We start from the raw sequence: 14245 nt of genomic DNA, 5'->3' as shown, positions 1-14245 counted from the left end.
CTGGATGCTCACTGCCTTCCTGCACCCAACCATGTGCTGCCTGACTCAGCTGCACGCCCGCGGGAAGGTGCTCCATGTCCACACCCCCTGTGTTTGCAGTGCCATCTGTCCATCCATCCATCTATCCGTCCATCCGTTTGTCCATCCATCTATCCGTCCATCCATCTGTCCAGGGCAGGGGTGCTGCCATACCCATACTATGCCACATCTCTGCCAGCAGCCACAAGGGAAAGACGAGGCGAGTGGAAAAGCGTTGCTCCCCACCTTCGTTAGCTGTAACGAATGAGCGGTGTGTAGGAATGACATGACACCTGCTTTCCTCTTTATAAATTCAATAATTTATGGCAGGTATTAAGGGCAGAGCAGCCTCCCGGATAAAGGCTGCCATGCGTGCACGCTGGGTATTAGCCAACGGGACAAGGAGCCACACTCGGATAACACATGGAGATATTTACCCTCTCCCTCTATAAATTATTAAGGGCCTTTTTGCACATAATTACACAAGCGTTTATGTTTCTCACTCCCTGCCTTTAATCCCTTTTGGGAAGGTGCCAGGCAATGCTGCCCGGGGCTGAGCATCCATGTGCTGCGAGGGTGATGGCCGGGCCTGGTGTGCTGGCATGGGCACAGCTCTGCACTGCCCGGCACAGCGTGGGCACACAGCAGTGCTGCGCTCTGTGCTCACCCGGGGGGAGCAGCAGAGGTGTGAGCCCGAGGGATGGGGCCAAAACTCACCCCGTGGTGGCCGTGGGAAAGTGCGAAGCAGGCTCCGGTGTTTTAATTGCTCTCCAACTGTGCATGTAAATCAATGATACACAGGTGTAATTGGGCGTGCAAATGTCACTAGGCGGCTGTTTACATGCGCGGTGTACAGGAGGGGAGAGCGTGCATGTGCAGGGTTGTCAGAAATGCCACCGTGGGCCTGGCACAGCCACAGGGCCCAGCGCCATCCCAGCGTGGGCTGAGGGGCTCCTTCCCCCACCTCTCTGACCCCGGATTTGTCCCTTCCCTTGCACCGCTCCCCCCTCAGCTTTCTTTCACTGCTGGCTCTTGACACGACTCCTCTGTCTCCCCCTCTCCCCCCCCGCCTCGTGCTCACTGTGCTCTCCTGGCCCTCTCTACTTTGTGCTGAGAGCTTTAATCATTGCTTTGTCCCATTGTGCTGCTCCTATTCTTGTGCCAAGCTGTTAAAAAGCTGTCACTGTCATAACTTCCTTGTCCCAGAAATTATCTTTCATCTCCTGGATGAGGGCTACAATAGGCGCGGAGATGCTCGATATTATTAATACCTTCTGCATATGTGTCAATGAGCTCCAGAGCTGAATGGAGCCCTTCCACAGCCTGTCGCACAGCAGAGCTGCTGGGCCTTGGGTCGGGCTCCAGTTCTGACTGAAGGTTGGAGGATTTGGAGTGCAAGGGATTGGGGAGCCTTCTGGCTCCATGTCCATCAGCAGGCCATGGAGAGAAACCATTATGATAACACTTGATAACCACCCTCAGTTTCACTCGGGTGCAGGCGTACCGTGCAGAATTTGGACTCCCTCCAGCTGGTAATGAGAAGCCACTGGACTGATTCAGCCTGCTGCGAGGAGGCACCAGCACACGGCCAGATGGCCGTGGGGATGAGGGACAGGAATATCCCCGCCTTGCTCCTCATCCCGCTCCCCACACACATCCCAAAATGCCACCACCTCCAAGGAAGGGAGCACCTGTGGGCAGGGCACGCTTCTGCCCAAGCAGCCCTATGGTGTGCATAGTGCTGGGCACGGCGTGGAGCAGGGGATTGCAGCCCCCGCCCCGTGGGAGCGGTGCAGAGAGGCAGGCAGTGGATGTGGTGCTCCCAGAGCCGACGCTGGCGGTGCTTCAAGGCGCGGTGCATCTTATCTCCGCCTGGCATTTGCATGGATTTTCTCAGCTCAGCTCGTTACGGCAGAAAGTGTGAAAATCTGAAAAGAGAAGGAACTATAATCATAACGGGAGGGATGACAACCCGTCCCCCTCCTGCCAGCTCGGCCCCGGTGCCGTGTTGGGGGGACACACCGGGCTCCAGGGCCCTGGGCTGTCCATGCCCTCACGCCAAGCTCCATCCTCGTCCCTTGCGTGCCACGGGGTGGGGACGGCTGTTGGAAAGGCGGTGTTGGGAGGCCCCCTGCTTCCCGGCAGCGCATAGCACCGCGGCTGTGCGGCACGGCCAAGGCAAAGTCCCCCTCTCACGCACCAGGCAATGCCAGGAATTATTCTGGAGTGCTGTTAGCGAACGCGCAGCGCCCTGCACTTTAGTGGGGCTTTAACGATGTGTGTGTGGGGGGGAGGGGGAAAAGAACTGAAAACAGCATTCGGCGCTCTTAGCCTGTCTTTTGTCCTCTGTTTTTTCTTCCTGGATGCATTCAGCTCGCCGGCTTTGTCTGTGTTGGTGAAGTGCTATTAACATCGATGGCATCGCTGAAATAGCCGTCATAATAGGAGGCATCGATCTGCGCGAGGGAAGGCCTGAGCTGCACCGAGGGGCTGCGCTGCGCTGCGCTCCTCGTGTGCCAGGAGCCGGCAGCCGGCGGGTGGGCAGCGGCACTGCCGGCTGATTCAGCTGCAGCGGGCGAGCTGGCGGTGCCCACCCCTTGTTTGTTCCCGTGCTGCTCGGAGCGGGAGGATCGCTGCTGCTCTGCAGGCCCAGGGGGAGCAGCAGCACGGGGTTTGCCCCAACGCCGTCCCCAAGGGATGGATGGCTGCCGGGCACGCGGCCCACGGAGGGCGCCTGGGAATCCCCACCCCTGCGCTCAGTTAATGGCTCGTGGAGGAAGGCCAAGCCTTCCTCTTCCTCAAAAGCTCCCACGGGCTTTAGGGCCGCCCGAGGGAAGGCTCCCGGGGCTCAGTGCGGGATGCCCAGACCCATGCCCAGACCCACGCCGAAGGCCCGGCTCTGGGCTCCTGGAACAGCCGCCTCTCACCCAGCTTGGCCATGCGGGACCTACCGGGCAGCCCAGCTGACAGGAGGCGGGAGGGGAAGGAGCACATCGGGAGCAAAGTCGGTGCTCACTATCACCAGGGATATCTTCGATAGAAGAGGGGCCGATGCCGCTCGATAAATCGGCACCCACCGGGGCAGGGTTGACGCGGCGGGCACAGCGGGGAGCGCCGGGTGCTGCCCGCTGCCCGCAGAGCTGAGGGCTCAGCGTGAGCTCGGCGCCGGCCCGTGGGGATCGGCAGCGCTCAGCCCCGCGCCCGCGCAGCTCCCCCGGCCCATCGTCCCGTCCTCCCGCCCCGGCGCCGGGCTGCGGCGAGGAGAGAGGAGCGGGGCGCCGGGCAGAGGCGACGCGCGGCCCCGGCCCCTGGGGGCGCCGCTCCCCGCACGGCGCTCCCGCAGCCCCGAACCCACCGCCCCTCGGCGCGGGGGAGGCGGCGGGAGGAGGGGACTGGCGGCGGCTCCGCACCGACCCGCTCGGCTCCGGCGCACCGCCCCGCGCCCGCCGGCGGCTCCTCCCGGAGGGGAGGCGGGGGCCGGCGCGGCGGCGGCGGCTGCTCCGGCTCCGGCTGCAGCCCCAGCCCCAGCCCGGCCGCGCCGAAGCAGAGCCGGAGCCCGGGCCGTGGCAGCCTCCGGCGGGGCCATGCCGCCGCCCCGCAGCACGGCGCCGGGCGCGGAGGAGAGGCCGCCGGCCGCGGTACGTCCCTAGGGCGGCCCCGCAGCTCCCCGTGCCGGAGCGGAGCCGGGGGCGGCCGGAGCCGGGCGGACCCGCGAGCCGGGAGAGCCGCCGCCTTCCCGTGCGGCCGCTGCGGAGAGGGGGAGCTGCGTTACTGCAGGTGGAGATTTTGGCGGAGGGGGTGGGGGCCGGGGGAGATGCCATTTCTGACCGAAGGAGATCGCCGGCGAGGATGAGATGCAGGTAAGCGCGGAGGCGATGCCGGGAGGGAGCGGGCGCGGGGCGAGCGGGGAGCGGGGCTGTCGGGCCGGGGGGGGCGGATGGAGGGGGGTGGACGCGAACCCCGGGCCCCGCCGGTGGCCGCCCCCGCCACCCCTCTCCTGCCGGCAGCCCTCCTCGCTGCTCCCCCGGCCCCCGCCCCGCCCTGCCCGCAGCCGCATCTCGAGGGGCAGCCCTCCCGCTCCCCGGATGGAGGAGCCGAGCCGCCGGGCAGCGGATTACACATGCAGGTGGGGTACGGCCGGGGCAGCGCTCCCAGCCAGGCGGCGGCCCCAGCGTTGCCATCCGGGGCCGGGGAAAATCGCCCCACGGCTGCGCCCGGCCCCGGGCGGAGATAGGCAGGGACGCGCCGCCCGGCCCCGGGGAGCGGCCCGCGGGAGGGGGCCAGGGAGTATCGCTGAGCCCTCCGTCACCATTGGGCTCAGGGACGGCCAGCGGGGCCGCGGGGAGGTGCCGGCGGGTGGGAGGTCTGAGGGAATCCGGGGCGCTGAAGGGTCCCCGTGCCCGGGCTCCTAATTGGAGAGGGAGAGGCGGCGGCGGGAGGGGAATTCTGACAGCGCTTCGCCCTCGGTTTGCGCCCGGCAGGAGAAGGGGTTAATGGTGAAGGGGCTCTCGGGGCAGGAGGGCACGAGGGCTGCCCCGACCCCCCCCGGCCGCCGCTTGTTGCTCCGCTGCTGTCCGCGGATGATCGGATTTTTCACCTTGCGCCTCGCCGAGCGCGGATAGCCCGGAGTGCGAGGCAGCCGTGCGGCGGAGGTGCCACCTCCGGACTGAGGTGGGAGCGCTGATGCCGCTGAAGGGTTTCTGCCGGGAGGGAGGGACGTGCGGCAAACGCCTGCGGGCTCCGTGCGAGCGGCTTTCCTCGCTGCGGGCTCAACGGCACCCCCCGCGTGCCCCCAACCTAGCGGTGTCCACGCAGCCGATTCCCCAGCACACGGCCCTCCCTGCAGCTCCCCCGGCAGCCGCAGAGGCCCCGTGAAGAGCACCGTGGGGTTCCCGTCCCGGTGAGGTGCCCGGGGCTGTGGCACCGCTCGGGGGCTCGCACGGGGCTCGGGCGGGCGGAGGGCGGTGCAGCAGGAGTTGTGGGAAGGGCTGCGCTGCCCGGGCGCTTGGCTGGGGGGATTCATTACAAAGCAGGTGGTTACACCTCCTTAACATAGCTGCTATTGCACACCTGTAACGCAATTACTCCGCGATACCGCTAATTACCACTGCTTCATGTCACCGGAAGGTGAACGGCACGATGGAATGACTTACTGTTCCTCTGCTTTCCCGCTTAAGACAGTTGCCATAAGGATGCCAAAGTTTGTGCCGCTCGCTGCACGTAACAAGTGTAAAACCCACTGACGTGAGCTTTCATTTCAGGGCTTGATAAATCACTTTATAATATCGCCACAATCACACTGTAATTGCAGCGTAATTACAGTTGCTGGATTCCCAAGCAAACGGAGCTCATCGTTGCCCAGCGAGGACTGATGGATGCATGGGGTAGGCAGGGTGTGCTGCTGGTTTGTATGGCAGCCCTCCTGGTGGCACAGGATGCAGGCATGGTGCCCTGCACCACATTGGTGCTGGTGGGGTCTGTCCTGGCAGAGCAGGAATGGCTTTGCGTGGGCAGAGGGCTGTCGTGGCTCCAGTGGGGGGAGAGCAGCGAGCTGGGGATGCTTAACTCAAATCAAACAACCCAAGAAAAATAAAGGGAGAAGCAAACCGAAGGCCGTGCCCTCAATTTCCTTCCAAGCCCATTTTTCCCCATACCCTCTCTCTCTCCCCACCTGGGGGAGCAGAAATTGGAGCTGTGGAGGGGAACGGCCGCACGCAGAGCATTCCGTGCCACTGCCACGTGCCCCTGCTCTGCGTGCTGCTGGGGCTGCACCCTTATCCTGCCTTGGGGCCGCCCTGCTTTCCCTGCCCACGTTTCCAGCAGCCTGATGGGGTCCGGATATGCTGTCCAGTGGGGTCGGTGCCATGCTTTGGGGATAGGCAGGCACTGTTCCCCCCCACAGTACAGCCCAGCCCCAGCCCTCCCACTGCCCCACGCTGCTCTGACTTATCTTGCTAGGACCCACAGTTATAATGGATTGGTTTCTTGTTTTCTTTTTTTCTTTATCGTTTCCGTTCCGTTTCTTCATCAGAATGCAAAACGTTAAATATCGCTCTTGTAATTACGGTTAATTTCATAACCAGCACCTTAATTGGATTGGTCTCCGATGGGGAATTCTCACCGGAGAGAGAAGCAGAAATATTTTGGCGCAATCCATTCTTCCAGCTCATTGTTGAGATTGGAGATGTCGAGTGTGAAATGGATAACAACCCATGTGGAGCCAGAGGCACCCGGGGGGCGAGGGGCAGAGCCCGGGCACGTGCACAGCTGCTGGGTGCTCCTCCTCCCACATGGGCACGCTGGGTGCTGCAGGAACCCCTCCCTGCCCACGGGCCGTGCCGTGCCATGGCCATCCCACAGAGCTGCTGCTGGGCCCTGGGCCGGAGCTGCAATTTGCTTCGGGAAACATGGAATTGTGCTGCCATTAGGTGCTGCCATTAGGCTGATTGGCTCTCACTCTGTTTATCCTTTTCAATGGGAAACGATACAGAAGCCGAACCGAAATGGAAACCCAGGCCTTGCATTTCCGATTTAATTTCCATGCGCTGTGTTTCCACGTGATTACTTTTGTTCTCACATACAGCCCAGAGTGCAGCCTCTGTGTTATTATCACCACCGCTGGGGAGGAGGAGGAAAGGGTGGAAAGCATCGCTTTTCAGCTCAGGCGGAACAAAACCAAAGCACCGCGCAGCACCGTGCTGAAGGGAGCTCTGTGCCGTGGGGACAGCCCTGCTCTGCCGTGGGGACAGCCCTGCTCCTGCCATCCCATCCCATGGCACCCTGCAGCCGAGGGGTCAGGCTGGGGGTGCACAGGCCGGCCCCATCCAGCAGTGTAGGACGGGGCTCCGCTGTGGCTCTGTGCTCTTTGTTTGTATCTAATGTGTTTCATTGTTGGATGAAATAATAACAACAAATAGAGGCCCTGAAGACAAGCCATAAATAATGCAGAAATCAAACAAGCAAGAAAGGGGAAAGAAAAAGGAATTCTACGTGTGAAATCATCACAAAGAAAGCCGGGCTGGGAAGAGAAATCTCTGTGTTCACCATCACTCGTGCTTTCCTTCACTGCCTTTTTTTCTCCGTTTCTCTCCTTCTGGACATTCCTGCAGCGCTGTATTCGTTATTGTGTGAAGGAAGCAATAATTGGGACAGGTGGAGATGTGACTCACAGGAAGGCTCTGGGCAGGAGGCAGACAGGGGGCACAGCGATGCTCCCCTGCTCTGTGGTCAGCCCCTTCCAAAGGGCTGTGAGGCCACTCATTTGGGGCAGCAGTGTGATTATACCAGGGCCGGTCCCAGCCAGAGGTAAATCGGCAGCTTCCCTGGAGCTGTGTCCTCTGAAGTCCTCTTGCTGTTATCCTAAAGGTTTCCGGGGAACGACGCAGTGCTCCGGATCAGCCTTTTTGTAGGGCATTGCGCTGGTTGTGGGTGTATTTTAGGATAAAGCGTGGGAACAGAAGCGGTGCTGTGAGTACGGGCTGACCTTAAATGTAACGTAATGGATGTGCCCACAGTCTCCAGCAGCAGCATCGCTCCGTGAGGCTGGGATGAGCCTGGTCCCCACCTGCTGCGGCTGCGCAGCATCGGTGCCTCCATCCAGGGCTTCACCTCAGAGCAGGGCTGGGATGCAGGGGTGGGGGACCCAGACTCTGCACAGCAAGTCACAGCCCAGGCTGCATGGGAGGGCATGCTGCCCTGAGCCCACAGCACAGAGGGGATTGTGGATGGGCTGCAGCAGCTGCCTCTGTCCCATAAGGGCACGGCGAGGTGAGCACTGCCTTCCCAATGTCAGCGTGACCCTGGCGCCTCTCCCAGGAGATGCTCCTTCGTCGTTCCGGTGCACATGTTTCCATAGTCGAGGAGGCTTTTTCCATCCCCTTTCCACAGCTACATGAAGGGAAGCACAAAGCTCTGTACAGCCCTTCAGTTCCGCTCTGGCCCAGTGCTTGGTGCTCACTGAGCTGGGTGCCTCGTGCTGAGTGCCTCCAGCAGCCCATGTCCCCAGAGGTGGGTGTCTCAGAGGGGAGGCTTGCTGCCATAAATAAAATGAGAAGCCCCATTTGGACAGCTGGTGCATGTCCTTGGACTGGGGAGGTGATCGTCCCTCTGTAGTGGGCTCTGGTGACGCTGCACGTTGAGTGCTGTGTTGGGCCCCTCACTGCCAGAAAGACATCAAAGCCCTGCAGCGTGTCCAGAGATGGGCAGCAGAGCTGTGAGGGGTCCGGAGCACAAGTGTGATGGGGAGCTGCTGAGGGAGCTGGGATGGGTCAGCGTGGAGAAGAGGCGGCTCAGGGCAAACCTGACTGCCCTCTCCAACTCCCTGACAGGAGGTTGTGGTGAGGTGGGGGTCGGCCTCTGCTCCAGGTAACGGCGATAGGATGAGAGGTGATGGCCTCGAGCTGTGCCAGGGGACGGACAGGTTGGATTATCAGGAGGAACTTCTCTGAAAGAGTTGTGAAACAGTGGCGCAGGCTGTCCATAGAGGTGGTGCAGTCACAATTCCTGGAGGTGTTCCAGGTTCGTGGAGATGTGGCACTGACGGATGTGGGCAGTGTGCATGGTGGGATGAGTTGGGGTTGGACAAGATGATCTTGAAGGCCTCTGCCAACCCTAATAGTTCTGTGATCCTTCACAGTCCACCTCCTGCTCTCCTGATGACCCAAGCTTGAAACATCTCCAGGGCACTTGCTCCCAAGGCAGACCCTCAGGGGACATCCCCCAGCAGACACAGCCCTACAGGCACTGCTCAGCTGCGGGCAGCCCTTGGCTGCAGCAGTTCGGTGTGCATGGAGCAAGGCTGGCTCTCAGCCTGAGCTCCACGGTATGCTGCACCTTCCCATGCTCATTTATCTCCTGCTAGCTCAGGGCTCTGCACCCGAGGCATCCACAGCTGCCTTTGCAATTACTTATTGATCACTTGTCAGGATGTTTTCTTTGCTGATGGGTCACTGAAGCATGTGCAGCCAAAGAGAGAAAAAAACCTTGAAAAACGAGGGAGCAAAGGTGTAAGGAGGGTGAGCAGCTCTGCACAGCTGTGATCTCAGCCAGAGGGCTTCAGCAGAACCACGGAGCTGATGGGATCTCCTTGCCAGCACCCTGCTGACTTACCTCCCCGGGGCAATGGGACTGCTGCACTTTGGGAGGAAGAGCCATAGCCATGGGGAAGCCCTTTGCACAGCAGTCCCATGGGCTGGGAGCTGTGGGTACCTGGTGCCAGCCAGGCCATGTTGGTGCCGGAAGGGGATTTACATCTTGATACTTCTTCGTGCTCTTTTACAGCCCCGGAGCAACTGCCACGGCAGATCAGGTTGCGGCGCACCTATTCCAGGCTCCATCTCGGAGCAGCTGAAAGCAGATCCTGCAGCTCAGAGATCCTTCTGTGCAACCTCCCGGAGCGCTGCGCATTCCCAAGCGGGGAGACGGTGCCACCCCACCTGGGGTGGGAGCGGGGAGATGGAGGAAAGAGGCCATGAATGTGCACTGGGCGCAGAGGGAGTGATGGAGAGAGGCGGAAATGGGCACGAATGTGTTTGGCAAATTAAAGCTTCTCCCTTTGTTTTGCTGCTTTGCAGATAGCTACAGGAACACTTAGTGCAGAGCCCAGGGTCTGGCTAAGCAACTCTTCTAGCAGCGGGAAAGGTTGTTAAATATTTATTTGTAAACCTGGAGTCTTTATCTCTAAAATGTAGTCAAGTTCAATAAAGCTTGATTTAGCCGGAGCAGCTTCGAGGAGAGCGCCGACTCCGGGAGCTGCATCCCAGAAGCTCCGTGCAAAGGCGGTGGTACAGAGGAGGGGTTGAGCTGGGGGCTGACCCCCTGCCCACACCTATAGCCACAGCCCCACACTCAGCCGTGCCCCCCAGCCCTGCTTTGGCCCCATGCACTGTGGGGCCCCAGGGATTTGGCTCGCTTCGTCCTCGATTGCCTGTGTCGCTTGATGCTCTCGAAAGCATCTGGTTCAAGGGTGAACGTCTCACGCGCTGTAATTTATGAATGCCAGGTGGGCTTAGCGCTGACGCAGGGGTTTTGCCGCTCGTTTGCTGTCGGCGCAGCAGATTGCATGGTGCAGCTCCAGTCCCAGTGCTGGGCACCCTGCGGGCAGCAAGCACGGCACGGCTGGGGCGGGGAGGGAGCAGCACCTTGGGGTTGAGCCCAGGCGCACGGTGGGGCTCCTCGGTGACATCCCAGGGTTGGTTTCTCTGGGGATGTTCCTCCTGTGTCCGTCACAGCAGCACGCCCCGCTCACGTCAGCAGCCTGGCCCCAGAATAGCATCTTTCCTCCCAGCTCAGCGGGTACTGCCGCATTTAGCACCGTGCCCATGGGCCATCTGTGCCCCTCGGCAGCTCTCCCCCAGATGGGGCTGTGCCTCCGAGCTCCCCGTCCCCAGGCAGCGGGTGGCGAGGGTGAGTGCTGGATGCCATGTCTCTGGGCACTATTTTTTCCTTTGGTTTGCACTGATTTGATATTTGTGTGATGCTAGTGATTCCGGCAGCTGCTCCCTTCTTATCGATTCCCTTTCTATGTTGGTGCCCGAGGGCTGCAGTGCTCCCCAGCTGGTACCAGCTCGTGCATCGTAGCCATCAGCCCCGATCCCAACTGAGCACTTGGAGTGGGGGTTCAGGTGCTGCAAGGTCAGGCAGGGTTCAGGGTCTGCCTTGTGGCATGCCTGGAAGGGCTGCACCTACTGCATGGCCCAATGGAGCCATGGAGGATTCCACAGCACACAGCCCAGCCGGAGCTCAGCCTGCCATGCCAAAGCCTGCTGGGCTCCAAGATGGTGCTGGTGGATGGTTTTATGCCCGTCCAGGATCGCTCATCCTGAAACCTTAACCTTGCAAAGAAATGCTGAATTTATTTTTCTGCATCAAAAGTTATACTTATGCCATCTAGCTCTATGAAATGATGCATATAAACAGACACAATTAAAGTAACGCACAGAATGTATACCAGGCCCATAAATAGTGCTGCAGTAGGGAAAGTAATGGACAGTGCATGTAATGAGGGATATAAAGCAATGCAGCAATAGACATAAATAGCGTTGGTAGAAGCGATGCAGAGCGTACACATAACAATAGATATAAACAAAGTCCAGAGTAGCTGCTCATCTCATTTGTAACATTAATATGATTTGATTCCTCATAGCAGCTTACACAATAAGGGAAGGAATGCCATGGAGGCAGTGAGGGAGAACTCCTTTCTGTCCCAATCCTGGACAGGAGCTGCCCATACAGTGTCCAGGGAAGGCCACCAGTGCTCCCAGGACAGGCAGCAGAGGGCCTCACAGAAGGCCTGGAACCAGGAAATGGTGAGCCTGGAGGAATGCAGCCCTGAAGTTGGCTGACCACAAGCTGTGTTTTGAGATCATCACCGAGGGATGCTGTACCCGATGAAGCACAAATTTCCTATGCAGCCACAATCTGCAGAGTCCCAGTGCATAAGGGGAGCTGGCCTCTTACAAGACCCCCAGTGTCTTAGATGCACTTGCACAATGGCCCCATGTAGGGACACTCAAATCACACCTTCTGTCTTAGAGATAGATATGATGGCCCCTATGTAGCTGCGTGCAAAGTGCACTCAGTGTCTTAGAGACAAGAGCTCAATAGCCCCTGTATAGGGGCACACAAAACACACCCAGTGTCTTAGGGGGGGTGTAGGAGCCCCTCTATCAGGCTGCACAAAGTGCCTCAGAGGAGTCCCTATCCGGGGATGTGCAAAGGATACCCAGTGTGTTAGAGGCAAGAGCTCTATGGTCTCTAACAGCGGCAGTGAGTGTGCCCAGTATCTTAGAGACACACACAGAGCAGTCCCTATATAGAGGCACACAAAGCACACCCAGTGTCAGAGGCACGTGTGTAACAGCTGCTGTGTAAGGGCTTGCAAAGTGCTCCTGATGTCTTAGAGGTGCACAAACGATGTGTAGGGGCATGCACCTCTATATAGGAGCATGCAGAGCACACCCAGTGTGTTAGCTGTGTGCTCACAACAGCTCCCTGACATGGTGTGCCATCTCTTGCCCGTGTGTGAGAAGCCTTCCCGTTGTCTTAGTGTGTGGTGATCCCTGCTGTGTTCCAGCCTCACACCGGCCACTGACCAGTGTCTCATCTGGTACTTTTTGAGGATTCTGAAATCAAAGTGCCAACAGAGTTCTCACCGTGTTAGGTGGCAGATAATGTCACCTCTACCGGGACGGTAAACCGCCTTCCTCGTGTTTGCTCACCTCTACCTTTTCTCTTTCTCTGCCCTGTGTTTTGCAGGTGAGAGATAGGATGTTAGCTGGGGAGGCGAGTATGCGCAGCCCAATCCTGGCCTGCTGGCAGCCAATTCTCCTCCTGATGCTGGGATCCATCCTGTCCGGCTCTGCCACGGGCTGCCCTCCGCGCTGCGAGTGCTCTGCCCAGGAGCGTGCTGTGCTGTGCCATCGGAAGCGATTCATGGTCGTCCCGGAGGGGATCCCGACGGAGACCAGGCAGCTAGACTTGGGTAAGAACCGCATCAAGACGCTCAACCAGGATGAATTTGCCAACTACCCTCACCTTGAAGAGCTGGAGCTAAACGAGAACATTATCAGTGCCATTGAACCTGGGGCTTTCAACAACCTCTTCAACCTCAGGACGCTGGGGCTCAGGAGTAACAGACTCAAGCTGATCCCCTTGGGGGTGTTTACTGGACTCAGCAATCTTACCAAGCTAGACATTAGTGAGAACAAAATTGTGATCCTCCTAGACTACATGTTCCAGGACTTGTACAACCTGAAGTCTTTGGAGGTAGGGGACAACGACCTTGTCTACATTTCCCACCGGGCCTTCAGCGGCCTCAACAGCCTGGAGCAGCTGACCCTGGAGAAATGCAACCTGACCTCCATCCCCACAGAGGCCCTGTCTCACCTGCACGGCCTGATTGTGCTGCGGCTGCGCCACCTGAACATCAACGCCATCCGGGATTACTCATTCAAGAGGCTGTACAGGCTTAAGGTCCTCGAGATCTCACACTGGCCCTACTTGGATACCATGACATCCAACTGCCTGTACGGGTTGAACCTGACCTCCTTGTCCATCACTCACTGCAACCTGACGTCCATCCCGTACGTGTCGGTGAGGCACTTGGTTTACCTCCGCTTCCTGAACCTGTCCTACAACCCCATTGTCACCATCGAGGGCTCCATGCTCCATGACCTGCTCAGGCTGCAGGAGATCCAGCTGGTGGGAGGGCAGCTCAACACGGTCGAGCCCTTTGCCTTCCGCGGCCTCAATTACCTGCGCATCCTGAACGTGTCAGGAAACTTGCTGACCACTCTGGAAGAGTCGGCCTTCCACTCGGTGGGCAACCTGGAGACGCTCATCCTCGACAACAACCCCTTAGCCTGCGACTGTCGGCTGCTGTGGGTTTTCCGACGGCGATGGAGGTTGAACTTCAATAAGCAGCAGCCCACCTGCTCTACCCCCGAGTTCGTCCAGGGCAAGGAGTTCAAAGACTTCCCTGACGTCCTCCTGCCCAACTACTTCACCTGCCGCCGGGCTCGGATACGGGACCGCAAACCTCAGCAGATCTTTGTGGACGAAGGCCACACGGTGCATTTTGTCTGTCGGGCAGACGGGGATCCGCCACCCGCCATCATGTGGCTTTCTCCCCGGAAGCACCTCATCTCGACCAAAACCAACGGGCGGCTCACTGTCTTCCCTGACGGCACGCTGGAGGTGCGCTACGCTCAGATCCAGGACAACGGCACCTACCTATGCATTGCCAGCAACGCGGGTGGCAACGACACCATGCTGGCCCACCTGCACGTGCGCAGCTACTCCCCAGACTGGCCCCACCAGCCCAACAAGACCTTCGCGTTCATCTCCAACCAGCCCAACGAGAGCGATGCCAACAGCACACGTGCCACCGTGCCTTTTCCCTTTGACATCAAGACTCTCATCATCGCCACCACCATGGGCTTCATTTCTTTCCTGGGCGTCGTGCTCTTCTGTCTGGTGCTCCTCTTCCTGTGGAGCCGGGGGAAAGGCAACACCAAGCACAACATTGAAATCGAGTACGTGCCACGCAAGTCTGACGCAGGCATCAGCTCTGCCGACGCACCGCGCAAATTCAATATGAAAATGATTTAACCAGGCAACAATTTGCAAATAGTTTTGGTTGGGTTTTTTTTTTTTTTTTTTTGGTTGTTGTTTTTTGTTTTGTTTCGGTTTTTTTTTTTTTTTTTTTTTTAAAGAGAACATATGAACA

The 14245-nt window shown here is 59.1% G+C and overlaps 1 protein-coding gene across 5 annotated transcripts in view; it reads left to right on the top strand.

The window, feature by feature from the left end:
• The window catches only part of LINGO1 (leucine rich repeat and Ig domain containing 1), an 87214-nt gene extending 72999 nt beyond the window's left edge, over window positions 1-14215 (top strand). For 2 of the 5 annotated variants that reach the window (XM_052672528.1, XM_052672530.1), the window contains exon 3: window positions 12274-14215. In XM_052672528.1, the coding sequence (XP_052528488.1) occupies window positions 12286-14127 (1842 nt within the window). In that variant the 5' untranslated portion in view covers window positions 12274-12285 and the 3' untranslated portion in view covers window positions 14128-14215. Of the gene's footprint in view, window positions 1-3703; window positions 3879-4086; window positions 4145-4664; window positions 4690-12273 lie in introns of those variants that run through there. The other 3 variants (XM_052672526.1, XM_052672527.1, XM_052672529.1) reach the window with 3 other exon arrangements.
• Window positions 14216-14245: the final 30 nt, after the last annotated feature.

Source organism: Tympanuchus pallidicinctus, unplaced genomic scaffold (assembly GCF_026119805.1).
Source record: "Tympanuchus pallidicinctus isolate F22 unplaced genomic scaffold, pur_lepc_1.0 scaffold12, whole genome shotgun sequence".
In the NCBI taxonomy this organism is placed as follows: domain Eukaryota; kingdom Metazoa; phylum Chordata; class Aves; order Galliformes; family Phasianidae; genus Tympanuchus; species Tympanuchus pallidicinctus.
The sequence above is the reverse complement of the archived record's forward strand: the minus strand, read 5'-3'. Positions and strand labels throughout refer to the sequence as shown.